Source organism: Erpetoichthys calabaricus, chromosome 16 (assembly GCF_900747795.2).
Source record: "Erpetoichthys calabaricus chromosome 16, fErpCal1.3, whole genome shotgun sequence".
Lineage (NCBI taxonomy): Eukaryota > Metazoa > Chordata > Cladistia > Polypteriformes > Polypteridae > Erpetoichthys > Erpetoichthys calabaricus.
In genome coordinates this window covers 50,183,828-50,203,835 of record NC_041409.2, presented here as the reverse complement: position 1 = coordinate 50,203,835, position 20,008 = coordinate 50,183,828, and the positions used below count along the sequence as shown (strand labels likewise).

The following is a 20,008-nucleotide window of genomic DNA, read 5'->3' as shown; positions in this document are numbered from 1 at the left end:
TTACAAAGCTGCTTTGTGAATAATGTTGTCTAGGAGATGCATATTTAAGAGAATATACTAAAAGAAATACTTTATATAGTAAGTTTATTATTCTTGCAGATACATTATTCAAGTTGTTGCAGCTTATTAACCTTCAAATAGACCTAGGAGTGGGCGTTTGGAGTGCATTGAATGGTAAACAGTTGGAATGTGTTTGATGCGCCAAACACCATCATGTGGATGACGTACAGTAGAGCGTCTCACAGCATAGCATTTGAAGTTCAAGGCAGAACAATGGTCTCTTGTGTTGGGTAACCAACTGGAGAATGAAAAGAATGCCTCAGAGCCAATGGGGAGTTTAAAGACCAGGCCCCTTTCTAAGCAAAAACTTGACTGTCATAATTCGAGTGAGACACATAATAAAAGCTACTTGGAACCCGTATATTTTTTTCCACCATCCTGCACATTTGTGCGGCAGAGCATAATTATGCTCTTTATTTAAATTTTGCTTAATTTGTCACTTCCCAACAACTTGCAGTCTCCTAGTTTGTAGGCACTGGTTTTCCATGTTAAACTTTAACCTCTTTTCTACATTGAGAATGAAATCTGCTGTGAAAACAACACACAAGGGAACAGAAAAAAAGGTTCAAGAGAAACTCGTTTTAATATGGTGAAGAAAAAAATAAGGATCACAAGAACACCATCAGAGTTGCCTATTCATAAGTTTTGTAGGGAACTCTGCAAGTGTTCTTGGTCATATGCAAAATCTTTTGGGCCTTTTAAAGGTTAAGAGAGATTTTAGTGGCAGTAGGTGCAGACATATGCAATGATAGCTGGGGTCACAGATCTGCGTTAACAACAGAGACTTCACAGTTACAAATCCCCCTCCTATGACTCAGCTAACTTAGTCTGGGTGGGCTCATGCAAAAATTGCACCCTTGACAATGTCTACTGGTTACATGTAGTTTTTTTTTTCTTGTAAAAGGGGATCTCCAATCTATCCATACCATTGGATGCAACCCTGACTTTTGGGATACCTCATTAAGGAGTTACGATATGGAAGAGCTGAAGTACACTATCCATTCTGTTATGTGATGGGCAGTTTAGGAAGTCAATAAGAGTGGTGTGGTAGTTGCATTGCCAGACAATTCCTAGTGGTATTTCTGGAGACCAAACCTAACAATTTCAAGGGCTCTGATTACAGTTTCAATCATTCATGCCATTTTGCTCCACATATGTGAAATCTACAATCTCAAGGTCTTTGTGTATGCTCCGGTTTCTACTTCCTTGAGAGAGAATCATTCATGTTGTCAAAAAAAATGCTTGTATCATTCTGGTTAATTTGTTCTAGTGGTCCAGAAGGTGCTCACAGCTATGCCCAACATTACACATATGTTCTCTGTCTCAATTCCTTTTTCAGGCTGGTTTTATAACCCGTGGCTACTCACTGGCAGAGCATTGACCAGTTCAGGTAACTATCTGTCTGTATGGGCAAATATTTGTATTCATTCTGGCTTAGCACTTGGCAACCAATAACAACATGGCAGATATACTCCCTTGTTGTTGCTGACACATTTACACAGGTGTTGTCCATCTCAGTAACTTTTTAGGCTCATACCAGTGATGAGGCACCAGCAGGGAAAATTCTCAGGCCATTGAGAAGTTCAGGTAGTAGCTGCTTGACTATACCAATATTTGTGTTCTTTCTGGCCTGGCACTGAGCATCCAAGCACATTATGGACTGCCTTGAGATGACCATTTGTGTAACCCTTCAGTCCAGAGCTTTGCAGCCATGCATGGGTCAATTCTCTATCAACTGTGCTGTTTAAAGTTTGTCTGTAAAAATACTCAGAATGTCTTCGATAACAGTTAGTTAATTTTCTTGTTGCTGAGTGAAGTGTTTATCATACTTTAGGTGGACAACAGAGTAGTAGGAGAATTGTTGTTGGGGGCTGGTATTGAGCTTAATATGTTGACAATTGATATCCTCGCAAATGTTGATCTGAGAATATTTGTCCTCTTTCTCGTGTCTCAAGTTGAGTTTTCTGTCTGTTGTATTCTTATTTTATGAGACCATGGCCACCACTGCTTCTAGGAATGTATATACTATATGGTCTTCATCTTTTGATCTTATGGTCAACTTACATCCCCTCATTATTATTATTATAGCCAGATTGTTGAATGTGTTTGCTCACTTCAGGGCATATCCCATCCACAAGTGTCAAATAGAATATTAGGAAATTGACATATATATTTACATGTACAGAGTACAGTGAAATTCATATTTGCACATGTTAATCCACAACAACGCATCATCACTCACCATAATTAGTGAGTACAACTACCTTACTTCAAAGCATCTGTCTTTCTCACCTGAATTAGCTTCTTTACTTTTCAACATAAAATGTGAGGATGATGTCAGTCTGTTGAAGATCAATTTGAAGATTACATGAGGGGAATATTCTGAGTTGTGTAGCAGCTTACATGCTCTTCTTTTCTGCCCTTGTCCAAGAAGAAATCGAGCCACCAGAACACACGAGACATCTGCTTAAGCCCTGTCTCCCCTCTTGTACCTGCCAGTTGGCCTCCTATGACTTTTTTGACCATTTTTGCAGTTTTAGTAGTAATTTGTACTTGATATTTTAGTGACTTCATTGCGGTGCCATTTTGAATGTGTTTCTTACAACGAACACTGTGATTTCACTCCCAATTTTGATGGTCGCTGCCATGTTATTTATTATCATGAGGCCTGCATTTGGTCTTGTGATGCCATTGGGCGAGGGGTTTTAAGAGGGCACCAATGGTTTATTTGACATCCCAGTTTTTGGGATTTTACTAAAGATATAAAAACTCCTGAGCATGGCTATATAATTATTTGACTTGTGTTTTTTTTTGATTCACACAGTTTTCTTGACCCTCCCGTTTCCTTGACATTTTATTTTGCCGCCTCCTTTTAATTAATTTCATTTCTAGATCATTTTTTTCTGCTCGCAAAGAAAGATCTCATAGTGTTGTCACCGTCCCAACAATAAAAGAGAATCAAATATTACAAAAACCTAATAATAACTTAATGTGATTTATGAATTTATGAGTGATTCACTGCCAAGCAGCTGTACTGGAATTAGAACCTCCAGGTTATGGTTCTGTCTTGGAAAAGAGTAGATTGATCTCTCCCAAGTGAGGCAGGTGGGGAGAACTGCCCTTAGCGGAGAAATACAGAAATTTTGGGAACTTGCTCCTGAGTGACGGAAAAAGAGAATGTGATATCGACAAGCAAACTGCAGTGGTTGCCGTACCGGTTTACTGGTCAATCTACATCCCTGTCCTCACCTGTGGTCATGAGCTGTGGGTAATAACCAAAAGAATGAGATCACAAGTACAGTACATGCGGCAGAAATGTGGTTACTTTGCAAGGTGGCTGGGTTGAGACTCAATGATTAGGTGAGAAGCTCAGCAATTTGGGAGATCCTCAGAGTAGAGTCACTGATCCTATAGATTGAGAAAAGACAGTAGAGGTGGTTTGGGCATTTTGTAAAGATGCCGCAGAGCTGCTCCTGGCACATGCCATTGCAAGGAAACCCTGTGGCAGACCCTTGACACGCTGGAGGGGTTACATTTCAGATCACTAGATTGGGAATACCTGCGAATTCCCCAGGAAGAGTTGGAATCTGTAGCTTGAAACAGGGTAGTTTAGGCTGACCTGCTGTCACTGTGACCCTCACCTGGAAAAGAGGTTATGAAAAAGAGGTGGGATGATTTATTAAACTGATGCAAAATCTAAAATGAACAAGATTCAGAACTGCTGTGCATAAAAACAACACAAGACCACTGGACGACTAATGATTATTAAACAGACTCCTCAACCCTTCTTACATTGTTTTTATCCTTTCTTATTAAAATCAGTATACTGGATGTATGGCCATAATGAAGAAGGGTCTGCACTGGTATAGTTGCCCTGGGCCCACATCCTTCTAGGAACAGCCCTACAAACAGCCGTGTTTTATTTACATTTGTTAAGACTTGTTGTGGAGTATCTTTCAATTGCCTGTCTTCAAAGCTGCTTAATCCATTTCAGGGAAAACTAACTTTAAACTAACTCAAAAGTTTACCTCTGATAAAAGAGATGAAAATTTTTAACCAAACAAATCATAGATGGTGAGTGAGTGTTGTGGCTCAGGAGCACATAAAACAGTCCCGATTTTGTCCTGTGGTATCGTACAGCACCCTGAGATAAAGAAATCAGTTTAAGGTTCTGGCTCTGCATATTTGATAACAAAATTAGCGGCCTGAGATTATGTGGTTGATGTTGTTGTTCCTTCAGTGCTACAGACTCAGAATGTAGTCCTTCAGCCCGGAAAGAGCACCGTAAACAACACAGCTGCTGCTTGGACTAAATCACAAAAACAGTTTCTCAGTGCAGAATTCCTGATGTTTAAATTTTTGGCTTTTCTCCCAGTAGATGTCTGGTGTAGACTTGCACCACCTGGCCACTTTCACTTAAAAAAAAATTAAAACCAAAGGAAGCACTGTAAGCATGGATGTGGTTGCCTTGTTAACTTGAACAATGATTCATTCCAGGCCATCTGTCATCCATTGAATAAGTCACTGAAACCAAAGGCCAATATGTATTTTCACCCATGAGAGTTGTAACCGAATAGATGACAACTGCAATTGCAAGTTCCTCATTATGAATATTGTCAAATTATAATATCTTACTATGTACTGTAAACCTAAGGAGTATATAAAGCTGAAGCCAGTAGACAATGGAGGAACAAAAACCAAACTCCAGTTTACACCTGCCCCATTATTCTGGGGTCCAGTCTTTAGAAAACAGTTAAAGCCCATCTTCTGGCGTTCCACTGGACTTTTCACTCCATGTCCATTTTTTGTCAAGTCTGCACAGTACATTGACATTTTTACTTGCATGTCTTCCACAGAGTAGTGACAGTTGCATAATACCAACAGCAGTAATTTAACATCAAATATTAATAACAATGCCAGAGGATAGATACAAGAGAAACATAATGATCAAGTCACTTGACCTGCCTGTGCTCCAACTGGAAAACCAAAAAGAAATGTAACCAGTTGTATCATAAATGTTGTAAGTCACATTGGATAAAGGTGTCAGCCAAAATAAATAAATAAGTAAACATTACAGTTGTGATCAAAATTACATGTTTTATTGATATGAAGTTATCAGAACCTCTGAATGGAACAGACTTCAACATAGAATAGGAGAAAATGGGAAGACTCTGTATAGTACTTGGACTGGGATTTGAAACCATTTTGGACCCCATGATGTCTGTCCAGGGAGATAGGAAGAGATTTTATAAAAAGGACCCGGAAACAGAGACTTGGTCAAATATAAAAGTCAAACCAATTTTTCATCTGTGCTGACTGTAGAAGGTCAGTTGAAGTGTTTAAACAGAAAGATGCTTTACAAGAAACAACACGTAAGTCAAAACTGGAGGTCTGAAACCTGATCAACAGAGCCCAAAATGTTAACCAGATATCAGAGTCAAAAAGAAACACAAAGATCACACGCTAAAAGTAGTTATTATGCTGCAGTCTCAAATATTAAGGAATGGCTCGGGTAACCTTTACACTTGTATGCCAGGGAAGCCATCACTAGTACATTATGGGATTGTTTCATAGAAATGGGTGATGTGAACACCATAAAACAGTAGCGCTGATCGACAACAACAACATTTATTTTTAGAGCACATTATCATACAAATGATGTAGCTCAAAGTGCTTTACATGATAAAGAAATTAGAAAAAAAAGACAAAGTAAGAATTAAAATAAGACAACACTAATTAACATAGAATAAGAGTAAGGTCCGATCACCATGGAGGACAGAAAAAACAAAAAAACTCCAGACGACTGGAGAAAAAAAATAAAATCTGCAGGGGTTCCAGACCATGACACTGCCCAGCCCCCTCTGGGCATTCTACCTAACATAAATGAACAGTCCTCTTTGTATTTAGGGTTCTCATGGAAGGACTTGATGATGATGGTCATGTAGACTTCTGGCTTTTAATCCATCAATGTAGGAACATCATGGTGCTTTGATTAGGTGGTGGTGGTGCAGGTCGCCACCACAAAAAAAACGGGAAAAGGAACAGAAGAGAGAGTAGGGGTTAGTATGGATTTTAGAGCCACCATGAATAGTTATGATAATTAATTGAATATACAGAGCATCAGGATTAAACTAAAATGAAGTTATGAGAAGGCCATGTTGAAGTAATGTGTTTTTAGCAGTTTTTTTAAGGTGCTCCACCGTATCAGCCTGGCGAATTCCTATTGGCAAGCTATTCCAGATTTTAGGTGCATAACAGCAGAAGGCCGCCTCACCACTTCTTTTAAGTTTAGCTCTTGGAATTCTAAGCAGACACTCATTTGAGGATCTAAGGTTACAATTTGGAATATAAAGTGTCAGACATTCCAATATATAAGATGGAGCGAGATTATATAAGGCTTTGTAAACAATAAGCAGTATTTTAAAGTCAATTCTGAATAACACAGGTAACCAGTGTAGTGACATCGAAACTGGAGAAATGTGCTCGGATTTTCTTTTCCTGGTTAGGATTCTAGCAGCTGCATTCTGCACTAGTTGCAAACGATTTATGTTTTTTTTTGGGTAGTCCTGAGAGGAGTGCATTACAGCAATCTAGTCGACTGAAACAAAAGCGTGAACTAATTTCTCAGCATCTTTCGATGATATAAGAGGTCTAACTTTTGCTATGTTTCTTAAGTGAAACATTGCTGTCCTAGTGATCTGATTAATATGCTATTTAAAATTCAGGTTACAGTCAACAGTTACCCCTAAATTCTTTACCTCCGTCTTGACTTTTAATCCTAATGCATAAAGTTTATTTCTAATTACCTCATTATATCCATTATTGCCAATCACTAAAATTTCTGTTTTCTCTTTATTTAGCTTGAGAAAATTGTGGTAGCTCACGTTATGCCCCGAGCATGTAGATCGAAAAGAGCAGTGGACCCAGGATAGAGCCTTGTGGAACACCATATAGAATATCATGTGTCTTTGAAGTATAATTACCACAACTAACAAAGAATTTTCTACCTGCCAGATAGGATTCAAACCAATTTAAGACATAACAAAATGGCGGTGGGACTGACACTAAAAAAAGTCATAAACTTTTAAATAAAGTTTCCAATCAGGAAACTAATGACAGAAATGATTTGTAAAGTATTTATGTGTAACATAATCTACAAACACTGCTGTGGACTGGCGCCCTGCCCAGGGTTTGTTTCCTGCCTTGTGCCCTGTGTTGGCTGGGATTGGCTCCAGCAGACCCCCATGACCCTGTAGTTAGGATATAGCGGGTTGGATAATGGATGGATGGATGGATAATCTACAAACACATAGAGTTTAGAAAAAAATGATAGAAAATCATTTTTCAAAGTCATGACATTCACCAATCTCAATTACTAACCAAAACTTCAAAATTAAAATAACACAAAGCAGAGCACCAAAAAGCCACTAGTATAGAAGCAAAAGTAATATCACAGAAAGGGTTTACTTTATTAAATGAGATTGCAGATGCCGATTTAAATACCTTTGTACATTATTACATCGTATTCATGCTCTCCTAGAGGCTTATGGGAGAATTGCCATATAAGCGTGAAACATTTAACTCAGATCATGGTGCTGCCTATGCAAAACAAAATGGCATTATGATATAATGAAAAAAAAAGTTTTTAATCAATAAGATATACTGTACAAATAAAATGACCTAAAAACCATAGAACTGATATACAGTAAATAATATCTTTAAATGCTCCAGGAAAGGAATAATAAATGATCAAAATCATAAATCATGACACAATGCTGCCTGGTGAGGCTCCAACCTCCTGGCTCGTGTACTGGACTGGGCAGGTTCAGAAAATTATTGTGAAGCATATAGTAGGGTCAAAGATCAATCACATGACCTGAAACTGTATATTAGATTAAGGGGATAATTGTGAAAAGTCCAGGGTGCAGATATCATTTACAGAAACCCTTGACTGAGCCCTGTTATGGTGCTGTGAAAAGGGCAAGAAGCTTAAAAGTGTTCTAATTAACCAATATAATATAGTAAATTAATTAAAATGTGCCCAATGTCAAATAGTCATTACTTCTAGCATCTATTTTAACAGTCAACAGTGAAATATTGGTGGTATTGTTTGGAACAGGTGTTCCATGGATGCAGTTTTAGACCATAGAGGTTAAGCCGTTCAGGTTTAGAGGGATCATTATGTATAAAGAGGTTCAAACTCAATAAAAATGGTAACTGCTTTCTCAAGCTGTGTCACCTCTCCTAGGACTGTTTGCGTATTTCATCACCTTTCCAAAGCTGGGCACTTGTTTATTCACATGCAGTCGACTTGAGCTGAACAGACATTAATTCTTGGACTGTTTTGAGTTATTTGCTTATCTTTATGTTGTTTTCAATCTTTTGTGTTTTGGTGCTACCTGGAGACCAAATGTGTGTGTGTGTCTGTGTGTGCGCGTGTGTGTGTGTTGTGTGTGAGTGTGAGAAAGGGGGCGAAAATGTGCCATAGTTGGACCTTCTATGAACTTTGTCATCATTGACTGCAAACACTGAAAAACTGCTGGGATCCTCCCTGAGTAAACATGTTATGCCTTTGCAGTCATTCTGACTGTTGGCTTCTTATGAGTAAGAGTCATCATGTTGAGAAATTGTTTCCACTAAACTGCATGTTTGAATTGAGCCTTCTTTATGGTCTTTGTCAATGTGTGTTGAGTCTCAATTTCACCTTTCATAAAATGACTCTCCCTCTGTCTCTCTCTTTTTCCCACTTGGCGGTCTCCAGAAATACGAATAATGGTCACTGAGTTTTTCTTTATGTCCTTAGCTAAGGAGTCCAGTACCTGTGTCACCAATCCAGGAAACAGTGCAACATGGGTGTTCTGGAAAGTGCAAACTTGAGGAGAAGGTAGCAGAACATGGGAGCCAGCTCAATTGTCCATTTGATACCTCGTCTTTGTCATACTATGACAGAATGAAAAGAAAAAAATAATATACTACATGTTGATTGGAGGCCAATATGTGTCAGCCTTGTAATATTGTTGTTGCACAGTAAAAAATGTTAGTCGTGTAATCGATCTTCAACTGAGATAGCTAGTCTTGTTATTTGACATCTTCAAGGTGACGAAATCCAGCAACGGCTGTCATTATATGTGACATTCTCTCAGACTTAGTTATGTAGTGTGACGCCAGCCTTTGCTGGTCAGTCTGGTTGGCACCAGGTTTCTGCAGAGGGCTTAAGTAAAATGGGATTTGTTTGATTTCTGTTCTGACATTCTCAAGGCCATGTCACATTTCTGAGTTGGCAGCATGCATCTGTTGATCCACCCTGCCTTGTGTCAGTGGTACAGGCTGATAGTGGTATTTTAATGGCATGGGTGATATTAGTGCCAGCTGACCATCACAGTGTACCTAAACATCCTTGCTGACTATGTGCATCTCTTTTTGGCCACAGTCTAGCGTTTCTCAAGCTGTTCCGTGAATTTGACAGTGATACCAGTTCTCTGCATAGGCTTGCACAATCCCCCGATCTCAGTCCAACAAAGTGCTTTTGAGTGAGGAGGAATAGGAGTTTGCAGCTGAGAAACAAGAACTGTGTGATGCCTTTGAGTTGACATCAAATTAATACCCTGGGGTGAGAGTTGCAATTTTTAGTTTCTACCTCCTGTGCCTTCCAAATATGATTTTTACGTAGATAAATTGGTGAATCAATTATAAATGTGCATTACCTCCAGAGGTGTGCCTGTAGGCCAGTGACATGGGTTCCTTTCCTGGCTGGGGTTCATATTCATGTTTTATTTCTCATTTGTTAATTTGTGATTCCTTTATTTATGTTGATGATGTGCATCATTCTTTATTTTTGTTTTTTTTTCTATGTATATAAGCTACCTTTGTTATTTTCCATGTGCTATGTTGGGTGGTGCCACCTGCCAATCACTGCCAGGAATTGCCCTCCCCCCTCTATAAATTTGGAGGGTTTTCCACAGTTCTTGGTGGTTCATTGTGAAAGTACTCTGGAGTCTGCAAGATATTTGCATTTTGCTGTGCTTATGCCTTTTGTATATTTTGGAATTTTGACCCTCTTACTGTTTTCGACCACTCTATTTGGATTCTGTATTGGGACATTATTCAACCTACTATAGGCAATTTTATTTTACCTTTGTGCTCCACTGAACTTCTTTGTGATTGGAATAATTACTTTGTGAACAAGAGGTCATATATTTTTATAAATATTTGGTGCTTGCCCTTATTATTAGCCAGGGTTTGACAGCATTATTGGAATTACATGTTTTGGAATTCTTGGTGATTGGAACTTCTAGCATATGACAACCAATAATTAGATTTAATAAATTACAAAAAAATTATTGATTGTTAACATCTATGCCAGCATTGTCCAGGGTAGGCATGAAATTTGTTTGTGGTGTAACCTAAAGTTCTCTTGCATTCATATTTTTTTCATTTAAACAGAACTAGCTTTTATTTGAAACCAATATGATATTTTTTAATTGAACAAAATTATTGCTTCACTGTCATTGGTAGCCTATAGAATATCCATCCATCCATTATCCAACCTGCTATATCCTAACTACAGGGTCACGGGGGTCTGCTGGAGCCAATCCCAGCCAACACAGGGCGCAAGGCAGGAAACAAACCCCAGACAGGGCGCTAGCCCGCCACAGGGCGCACACACCCACACACCAAGCACACACTAGGGACAATTTAGAATCACCAGTGCACCTAACCTGCATGTCTTTGGACTGTGGGAGGAAACCGGAGCACCCGGAGGAAACCCACGCAGACACGGGGAGAACATGCAAACACCACGCAGGGAGGACCTGGGAAGCGAACCCGGGTCTCGTAACTGCGAGGCAGCAGCACTACCCACTGCGCCACCGTGTTGCCCCCTATATAATATGCAAAAGCATAAAGTAATTTTTGCATTAAAAAATCTTCTTTTAATATGAAAATGTTAGAAAAATTACCGTTTTTATTTAAACACATTACAAATGACCTGTAACTAACAATTAAATGAAAGTCTAGAAGCTGCAAGAGCTTATAAATTACATTAGACGTGTTAAAAATGCAAGGCGTGTAGATGTGACTGGTGAGTCAGACAATAAGCAAAGAACATCAGCAGAGCAAAAAAGCATTGGGGTTGATTGTGGTTTAATTCTCTGTTTTTTTGATGCAGTGCAAGGGCATACCCACTTAAGTTTTTACCCTCTCTGTTACCATTGTTTTTGTAAATTAGAGAAGTTTCCTTTTGTTTCAAAATCATATCCACCTTCAGGGTCACATCTTTTTATTCTTCTTACCTAAAGATCACTGGTGGGGCAGGTTCTTTCCCCGCCACAAGACATTGTAACTGTGGCTGTCATTGCTTGGAAGAATGTTATCCAAATAAATTGATTTTTGGAGCTTTAGAAAGCTGGAGGCACATCTTTTTTGGTGCTAATTGTTCTAGCTAGGTAGCACTGGTGATGCCAGTGGACTATTTAGTTAGCGTTTAAACGTTTGTTACAGGTGTGTTTTTTATAGCCCTGCTCATTTTTGAAAATTACATTGAAATTGCTTTTCTTTTACCAGTAGGCCTACACAGTGCTCTGGCTCATTGTTCACATTTTGTCATCAAAAAAAAACAAAACAAAAGCTAGAAAGTCAGATTTTATATGATTTAGAGGTGTGTTATTGCAGTGAGCCATTTAACCTTTTACTGGCCTCTGCCTAACTCCCCATGTATTTTTGCCAACCACCAGCTTGGTTTCTATCCTTTGCAGATTCTTATAATAACAGCAAGAATTGAAAACAGTGAATGCTAGAAGGGTGGGTGTTCTATAAAACACTTAGGATATGGGGAGTTTTATAGTGAGAGAGCATGGCATTGTTCCACAAACGTGGTCCACACAGGTTTGTGATGTGTTATGTAACTCCTCTGTACCAAAATGGGCCACATTGCCTGTCCTAACCTTATCCTCTGTTGGATGGGACTTGATCATTATTTTCAGCTCTTGCTTTACAGTGACACACTTTATACGAGCCACTTGTGCTGTGGGTGTGAGGGCGACAGGCGCAGATCAATGGGCCGAATGCAGAGACCCACCTCACGAGCCTCCGAAAGCCAGTCCAGTTGCTCAGTTGGCTGGCTTTGCGAAGTCCTTAACAAGGAGTGATATGAAAGAGCCTGTGATTATAGTGAGCCGCTGCTTCAAACAGAGATGTCAATTACAGACTTAAGCTTCTGGATTAATGGTCCCCAGACACAAAGACCTCACTGGGTGCATTTGGCATCGGAGTCCTTTGAATTGTGTATTCAGGACTCTGCTGTAAGAGGGGAATAATATACATTCAGCAAAAGTGAACAGAGCCGCAGTTGTGTCTGAGGGCTCTGGGACTGACACCGAAATCGTCATCAGCAGGAGGCTCTCACTGTCTTTAAATAGTCGGGTTTGAAGGTCTCTCATTGTACTTGGAAGGAAAGAAAGAAATTGGTAATAAGCTGGCACTGTCTATTCATGGTAATTTTCAGTGGTAGCAGAGCAGGTGCCCATTATAGAAGGCACCATGGCTCTCTTACATAATGCTGTGAAAAAGTATTTGCCCCTTCCTGATTTCCTTCCTTATTGCAAGATGTTTTGAGGTCTTTAACGAACGTCTATTATCAGGTAAAGGGCACCTGAGTTATTAAATCGTATGCTCGTTTTTAAATTATTTTCTTTTATTAGATGAACAAAGTTATGGTATACAACCTGACTCTGTGTGAAAGGTAAATGCCCCCTTCCATTTAGTAAGTGGTTATGTCACTGTTAGCTGCTGTGTTTCTTTGTAACCAGTGCTGAAAAATAATTATGTGAAATTGTCATTTGTGAGCATGGGTTTGCTTACTTGTGTTTCACATACATGCAGCTGTTTAACTAAACAAAGCAGAAGGGCTGTAAATGAAGTTTAATGGTTGAAACAGGTGCACTGTTTCAGTCTGACTGAAGAAGGCAGAATGGGTTTAGAGAGCCTAATCCAAAAATGGCATTTGTCCGTAAAACACAAAGATAGTTCATTGAATGAGTTAAAGTGGTAAAAGTGTGTCTACTATAACAATAAGGGTGCGCCACTGAACCCTAAACCTCAGACACAGTAAAGCCCAACACAATTCTGGGTTCAAATAAAAGATTTCCACATTTCCAACAATCACCTGTCAAAAGATGAATTACAAAATTACAAATAAGATCGATTTCTTCCTCCTTCCTTCCTTCAAGAGTGTTGCCTGCTGCCTCCCGACTCACAGAATGTCCGATGTGAGAGTCAGGCTCCTTTTCAAGTAAGACCCGGGACTGCTTCTGGTGTCACCACACTGCATTTTGAGAGCACTTCCAGGTCACATGGAAACCAGTATTGTCCTCCCCTGTCAGAGCTATGTTTCTGCACTTCAATTTCCATGCAACATTGCGGGTGTCTTGATTGGAATCAGCCTTGAGGAACACCGTGGGGGCATGAACTGCTCCATGGTTACCCAGTCTATTTATTACAGTTAAGTCACAGGCAAGACAATGATTATAGGGTGTTCCAGCCAAGTTGCGTCTCTTCTGCTGTAATCCTTTCATTAAGGTGTCCTGGCCAGGACAGGAACTCAGTCTCCATCCTGGTCAGGATGCTCATTTGTCCTCCATGGTACTTAAAGTATACAGTATAAGGCAAAGCTGCACTGGTACAGATTTGAAGTCGAACCTGTGCCAAGAACAAAACCTCCTCTCCGACGAAAGATGGAAATACAAATCGTAATTGCACTATTCTAATGGCTTCTCTTCAGCTGTACTGTATTTGTATGTACAATACTGCAATGTACAGGGAGATTCACTCCAAAGAGCCCCCTGAATATTCTGTAATAACTCTCGCTAGGATGAAACAATCTGAACAAAACAACATGCAATGTGCTCCTCAGCATATGGAGCTACGAACAAGCCGGGATACCCTGCATCAGAGCGATGAGGTAGGCGCTGGACAGCCGTCTTAACATTTAACCTTCATTTGCAACTTCTGTGTGCATACCACTCATACCCCTTTACTCAGTCACTCGACTTTTCATCAGGATGGTGGTGTTACAGTATTGAGCGGTGCATCTTCATATTGCAAACCTATTGGGCAAGATGGAGCAACGTGTCACACATCGGCAAGGAGCATGGCAGAAATGGAGTCCTTCTTTGGCAACAGGGTCATTTCAAAGGGGCTTTGGCCACCACGGTCACCAGATCTGACACCACCAGACTTCTTCCTTTAGGGTCTGCTCAAAGGAAAAGTATAAAGGAACAAACCTCGCACTGTGGGAGATTTGAAGGAAAACATCCAACGTAAAATTGCTGCTATTCCCCCAGAGACGCTTACCGATACGTTCAGGAACATGGAACGCATGTAATGCAATTGATTACACATACGTCAAGGTGTATAGCATATTTGTTTGCTTCAGATTGCTTCATCCTAATGGGAGTTACAACAGAATATTCAGGGCCTCTTTCGAGTAAATCTCCCTGTATATGAGGAGTGAAAGCTGTATTTTATAGCAAAGTAAATATGTCCTTTCTTCTGTACCCTATTTCTCTTGTTTTAATATTTCTGCCATGCTTATTGTAGGGATACATATACAGGTTAAAAGTATAAGTTGCATTTCTAAAAAGGTCAAAAGAACCCTGTTGGACACATTCCTATAATTTAATATCAGATTATCAGATCAATATGGATGAAGTTCAACTCAAACTTATGTCTAAAATAAACTTCAAAATTAAAGAACATCTAGGTTAGGCGGATTGGTGGCGCTAAATTGGCCCAAGTGTGAGTGTGTGTGTATGTGTGTGTCTATGTGTTCTCCTGTGACAGGCTGGCATGCCCCTCCCACATGATTGTTCCTGCCTTGTGCCCTGTACTTGTGTGGATAGGCTGCAAGACCCTCACAGTCCTGCTCAGGGTTAATCAGGCTTAGAAAATGGTATGGTAGGTTTTTGAGATTGAATTGCATGTTTCTTGTCCTGCCACGTCATCTATAAGGGTTGGCGGTTAGGACTTTTAAGTAGGACAGTCCAAAAGTTTCATTTTGATTCTTGTCAGTCATTACAATATGATCACACTTTTCAATTTTGAATCATTTTCTTGCTCCATGCCCTAATTATGCTTCAGCTACAGCTCATGGGTGGACAAACTGGACGTTCTTCTTATGAATATTCCTGGTACAGAGCAGAATTCATGGTTTACTCAGGCTGTCATAATGGGTCTGTCCATTGCTAGTGTTTAGGGTGGTGCAGCTTTAGCTTTTCCAGTAACAAAAAGGAAAAAGTGTCAAGCATTATAGTTGGGAACTTGCATTCTGAGCCTATACTGAGTAAATGAATTGAATAAAATTAAACTAAACTTAATCGGAACATTACTTACAGTGGTCATCTGCAGCCTTTGTGAGGCTAGCCTTGTCTGGCAAAGGGGAATTTTAATACAAATCAGTTTTACATCTTACATTTACTTGTGCAGTATAGGTGGAAATCACATTTTTATAAATAGTCCATCCATCCATCCATTTTCCAATCCGCTGAATCCGAACACAGGGTCATGGGGGTCTGCTGGAGCCAATCCCAGCCAACACAGGGCATAAGGCAGGAACCAATCCCAGGCAGGGTGCCAACCCACCGCAGGACACACACAAACATACCCACCAAGCATAGACTAGGGCCAATTTAGAATCGCCAATCCACCATGTCTTTGGACTGTGGGAGGAAACTCACGCAGACACGGGGAGAACATGCACACTCCACGCAGGGAGGACCCGGGAAGCAAACCCAGGTCTCCCAACTGCGAGGCAGCAGCGCTACCCACTGCGCCACCGTGCCGCCTTTATAAATAGTGATACTCTTTAAAGATAATTAGTACAGAAGCTGGCAAACTGAACCTTATGGTGAGTAATGAAACTTTTTACTACGAGTGGTATTAATAAAGCAGGCCTACAGCACTACACAGCGACATACAGACATGGTTGGGTCTACATGTGAACTTTCTTTCCTGATTTGTTCAAATACACTTCCCCAGGAAACAATTGAGGCCTGGCAGGCTCGGCTTCCCCTCTCAGTCCTTCAACTTGTTATCAGGCTTCTTAAGTGTGTGTGTATGTGTGTGTGTGGGGGGGGGGGGCGTACTGCTGCTGTGTCCCGAAGGAACAGCAGCCTCAAAACACAAAGGTAGAAGGTCAGACCTTGGCCGGGCAAGCCTCTACTGCCCAGTGAAGACATTTAAAATTACTTAGCGGGATTAAGATAATAATTTTCAGAGATTCTAATTTACTCTTTGTTTCTTTTCTCACCTAGGTGTTCCAGGATCTGGGCACGATAGTGCTGTCAGGGGCGGCCAAAGGCTACAATGTGTGCTTGTTTGCATATGGACAGACGGGTTCAGGGAAGACCTACACTATGATGGGGACACCGGTGAGGACAAAGAAGTGGGCTGCTCGCATTATGTGGGAAGGAATATGCTCTTCAGTTCATTTCACTTGAATACATGCCATCATTTCTCTTCGGTATTAATGTGTAGTCAGTATGGTCTTGTGGTTAAGACATTGGACATTTAAGTACACATTGATACACACACATGGATACAGTATAGGTATATATATATATATATATATATATATATATATATAAAAAATATAATATCTATATCCATCCACTATCCAACCCGCTATATCCTAACCACAGGGACATGGGGGTGTGCTGGAGCCAATCCCAGCCAACACAGGGCGCAAGGCAGGAAACAAACCCCGGGCAGGGCACCAGCCCACCGTAGTATATATATATATAGATATATAGTGAAAAATGGTACAGCCTCATTTAATTCCAGTACAAAAGGAAAAGCAAGGGTATAATACACAAGAGTAAGACTCTCCAGTCTTTGCAATGGCTTCTCCAGCCAGGACAAGATGCTTCCAAGGGCTCCGAAGAGTCGCACTTGGATGTTGCTTCATAAATTATTGTTGCCTTCCAGCCTCTATTGAATTTAAACAGCAGTTTTGGGTGGAAGGAATGGGACTGCCTCAGGGTTCCTCACAATGTTCTTTATCTATGCTAAGATTTCTTCCCCATATTTCCTGCTGTTTTAAAGCCTAAGATGTTCCTCAGGCACGAGGGTCTGACTACATTTATATATTAATTCCACCTCTACCTAAAAACCCTATATTTTATATATATGAGTGGAAATGTGTTGTATGTTGAGTACATGCAAGTATAAATTTCGTTGTACTCCAAATGTGTCATTAAGGATTCTATAAATCTTATATACAAGTAATATTAATGTTAAATTATGAAAAGTGGCACGCCAAAGTATTTAATCCCCTTGAAAGTCATCATAATTTTCTGCAAGACAAAATACATAAAAAATATGTACACATATTAATCCATTCAGTATTTTTATTGTTGACTCTCATGCTGTAACAATACATTTCCAAAGTCAAAATAAACAATTTTCTGTAGATAGTTAACTGAAAAAGAAAAAGTCAAAAAGTTTGTGTTTGCATGAGTATTCAAGGCCTACACATTCAGATTTTATTGAACACTTTTGCTGTAATAACAGCCTTCATTCTTTTGGGTATGTAAGTATGTCCTAATTTTGCACATTGTTCAGGAGGGATTCTTCCACATTCTTCTACTCAGAATTTCTAGAGATCCTCTAGGTTGGTGGCTGGTACCTTTGAACAGCAGTTTTGAAATAGTGTCACAGATTCTCAATAGGGTTAAAATCAGGGCTTTGACTTGGCCATTCCAAAACATTCACCCCTCTGTTTTTGAGCCATTCCAGTGTCATTTTGGGTCGTTGCTGTGTTGAAAAACAAATCTTCTCCTGAGCCACAGTAGGTACATAGCAGATTAGAACAAATTCTCCCACAATATTGTGCACCATTTGTGTCCATCCATTATCCCTTCAGCTCTGACAAGATTCCCAGTCCCAGCACATGAAAAGCATCCCCATAGCCTGATGCTGCCACCACCATATTTCCCCGTAGGTATGATGTTACTTGAGGCTTGGGCAGTGTTAGTTTTATGCCACACATTCCTTTTTGAAGTCTGGCCAAAAAGTTCTGTTTTGGCCTCATCTGACCATAATATCTTCTCCCCAATCCTTTAATAGGTCTTTCTCATGCTTTGTAACAAATAACAAATACCATATGTAGCAAATGCCATATGTGCTTTTATGTGGACCTTCTTAAGGAATGGTTCTTTCTTGTTACCCTCCTGTAGAGGCCTATTTTATGGAGAGTTTTTGAAATTGTAGAATCCTGAATCTTCACTCCAGTTTCAGCCAAAGAGCACTGCAGACTTCTGAGAGTGATGACTGGATTGTTAGTGGCCTCTCTCACCAGTTTAGTTTTGTTCGATGGCCTGTTCTAGTAAGAGTCTGGGTGCTGTGATGAAACTTCCACTATCTGATATTGGATCCAGCAGTGCTTAACAGGACATTCAAACTCTTCGATATTTTTTGTAGCTATTTCCTGCCTTGTGCATTTCAATGACTTTGTTTTTTATATTACCAGAATGCTCCTTTGTCTTTACTTTTACAGTGATTGTGCAACAAAGTCTATGGCCTTACAAAGGGAGCTTTATACAGTATATCCATAGAGACAGAAAGAACTCATATGTACAGTAGTACCTCATTATATTTAATTATGACTGTCAAATGACTCACCTTTGTGTTGTTTGAGATACATTTTGTCATTTGTGTAAACCTGGAGCTGCCAAAGCACAGAGGTTTAAATACTTATAGATACTCTAACTTTGGAGGTTTCTCTTTTAGTTAAACTAGGGGGCTTTGCCCCCTGCTTGCCAACCCCCGGGCCTGCGCTATGCGCTAGCCTGTTTGCGGTTCTGCTGCTTGCATATGGGGATGCGGATGTACAATTTAAACAGATTGTTATTTTCATGGGAATTGTTACATATGCATAATAGAACTAAGTATTTTACATTACAGCAATTAATTAACCATATTAAAAAATAGTAAAACGTAATAATTTGAAAGTAAATTATGTTTCATGCTGCATAATACAATTTCGTTCTGTTTGATTTTGAAATTAACTCGCAAATACTTTTTAAACTTACACTTTTACTGTAAAATTTCAGTAAAAACATTTTTTAATTACATTTTCATCAATATCGCATTGAATTTTGATTCTATTTTTGGACTTTCATCGTGACAATACAACGTATAACTACCTGTGATCGAATTTAGATTCTTTCTCTCTATTAAATAAAACAACTTTTTCGAATGTTTGGCTCTGAGATTTGTTAATTGTCTTTGCAAAGGCTATTCTAAAGGAAAACTGATAATGTTTTAATACGAACGGCATATCAAGATCTCCTTCGTTGTCTTAAGTTATCCGCGGAAGATGTACTACATTACCTTTCTACAGTAATTAGTGCGGTGGAAGACCGGACGGTGTTAAGGGTTGTAGATATTCTTCCGGATATTGTAAGTTGATGTTTTCATCTTCCTCACAATCACCACCGTTTCAGCATAGTCTATTGATACGCATTTAACCAATTTGCTGTGTAACTGATCGGCATTTTTGGCATTAATTCAGTTGACTTTACTGTTTCTCGATGCTAGGATTGCTCGTGTACTGATTTTTTCTGTAGATAACACTTCGTGATAAAATTCTTTAATAAGATTTGGACATGATACGTCTTCTTTAATTGGAAACTTAAAATGAGGAAAATGTAAAAATTTATAAGAGCTGAGAGTATAAGAACTAAGAACTGTGTCTGTCAAAAGCATTCACACAAATGAGAGGTGAGAGGACCATGGGCGTGTTTGAATATGGTTGAGAGGAGGGCGTGACTTGAAAAACTGTCATGGCCAAAGTCTCATCTCACGGGACTTGAAAAAATCTAACTTTGGAGTTTTCTTCTTTAGTTAAATATCTACAGAAAACGCTTTGTTTGGAATTTGGAAATGTATTGTT

The 20,008-nt window shown here is 39.6% G+C and overlaps 1 protein-coding gene across 1 annotated transcript in view; it reads left to right on the top strand.

Annotated features, from left to right (window-relative positions):
• The window catches only part of stard9 (StAR-related lipid transfer (START) domain containing 9), a 248,461-nt gene that overhangs the window by 98,263 nt on the left and 130,190 nt on the right, over positions 1-20,008 (top strand). Inside the window, exon 4 of the mRNA XM_051919739.1 lies at positions 16,368-16,484. Coding sequence (XP_051775699.1) covers positions 16,368-16,484 — 117 coding nt within the window. The remainder of the gene's footprint in view (positions 1-16,367; positions 16,485-20,008) is intronic.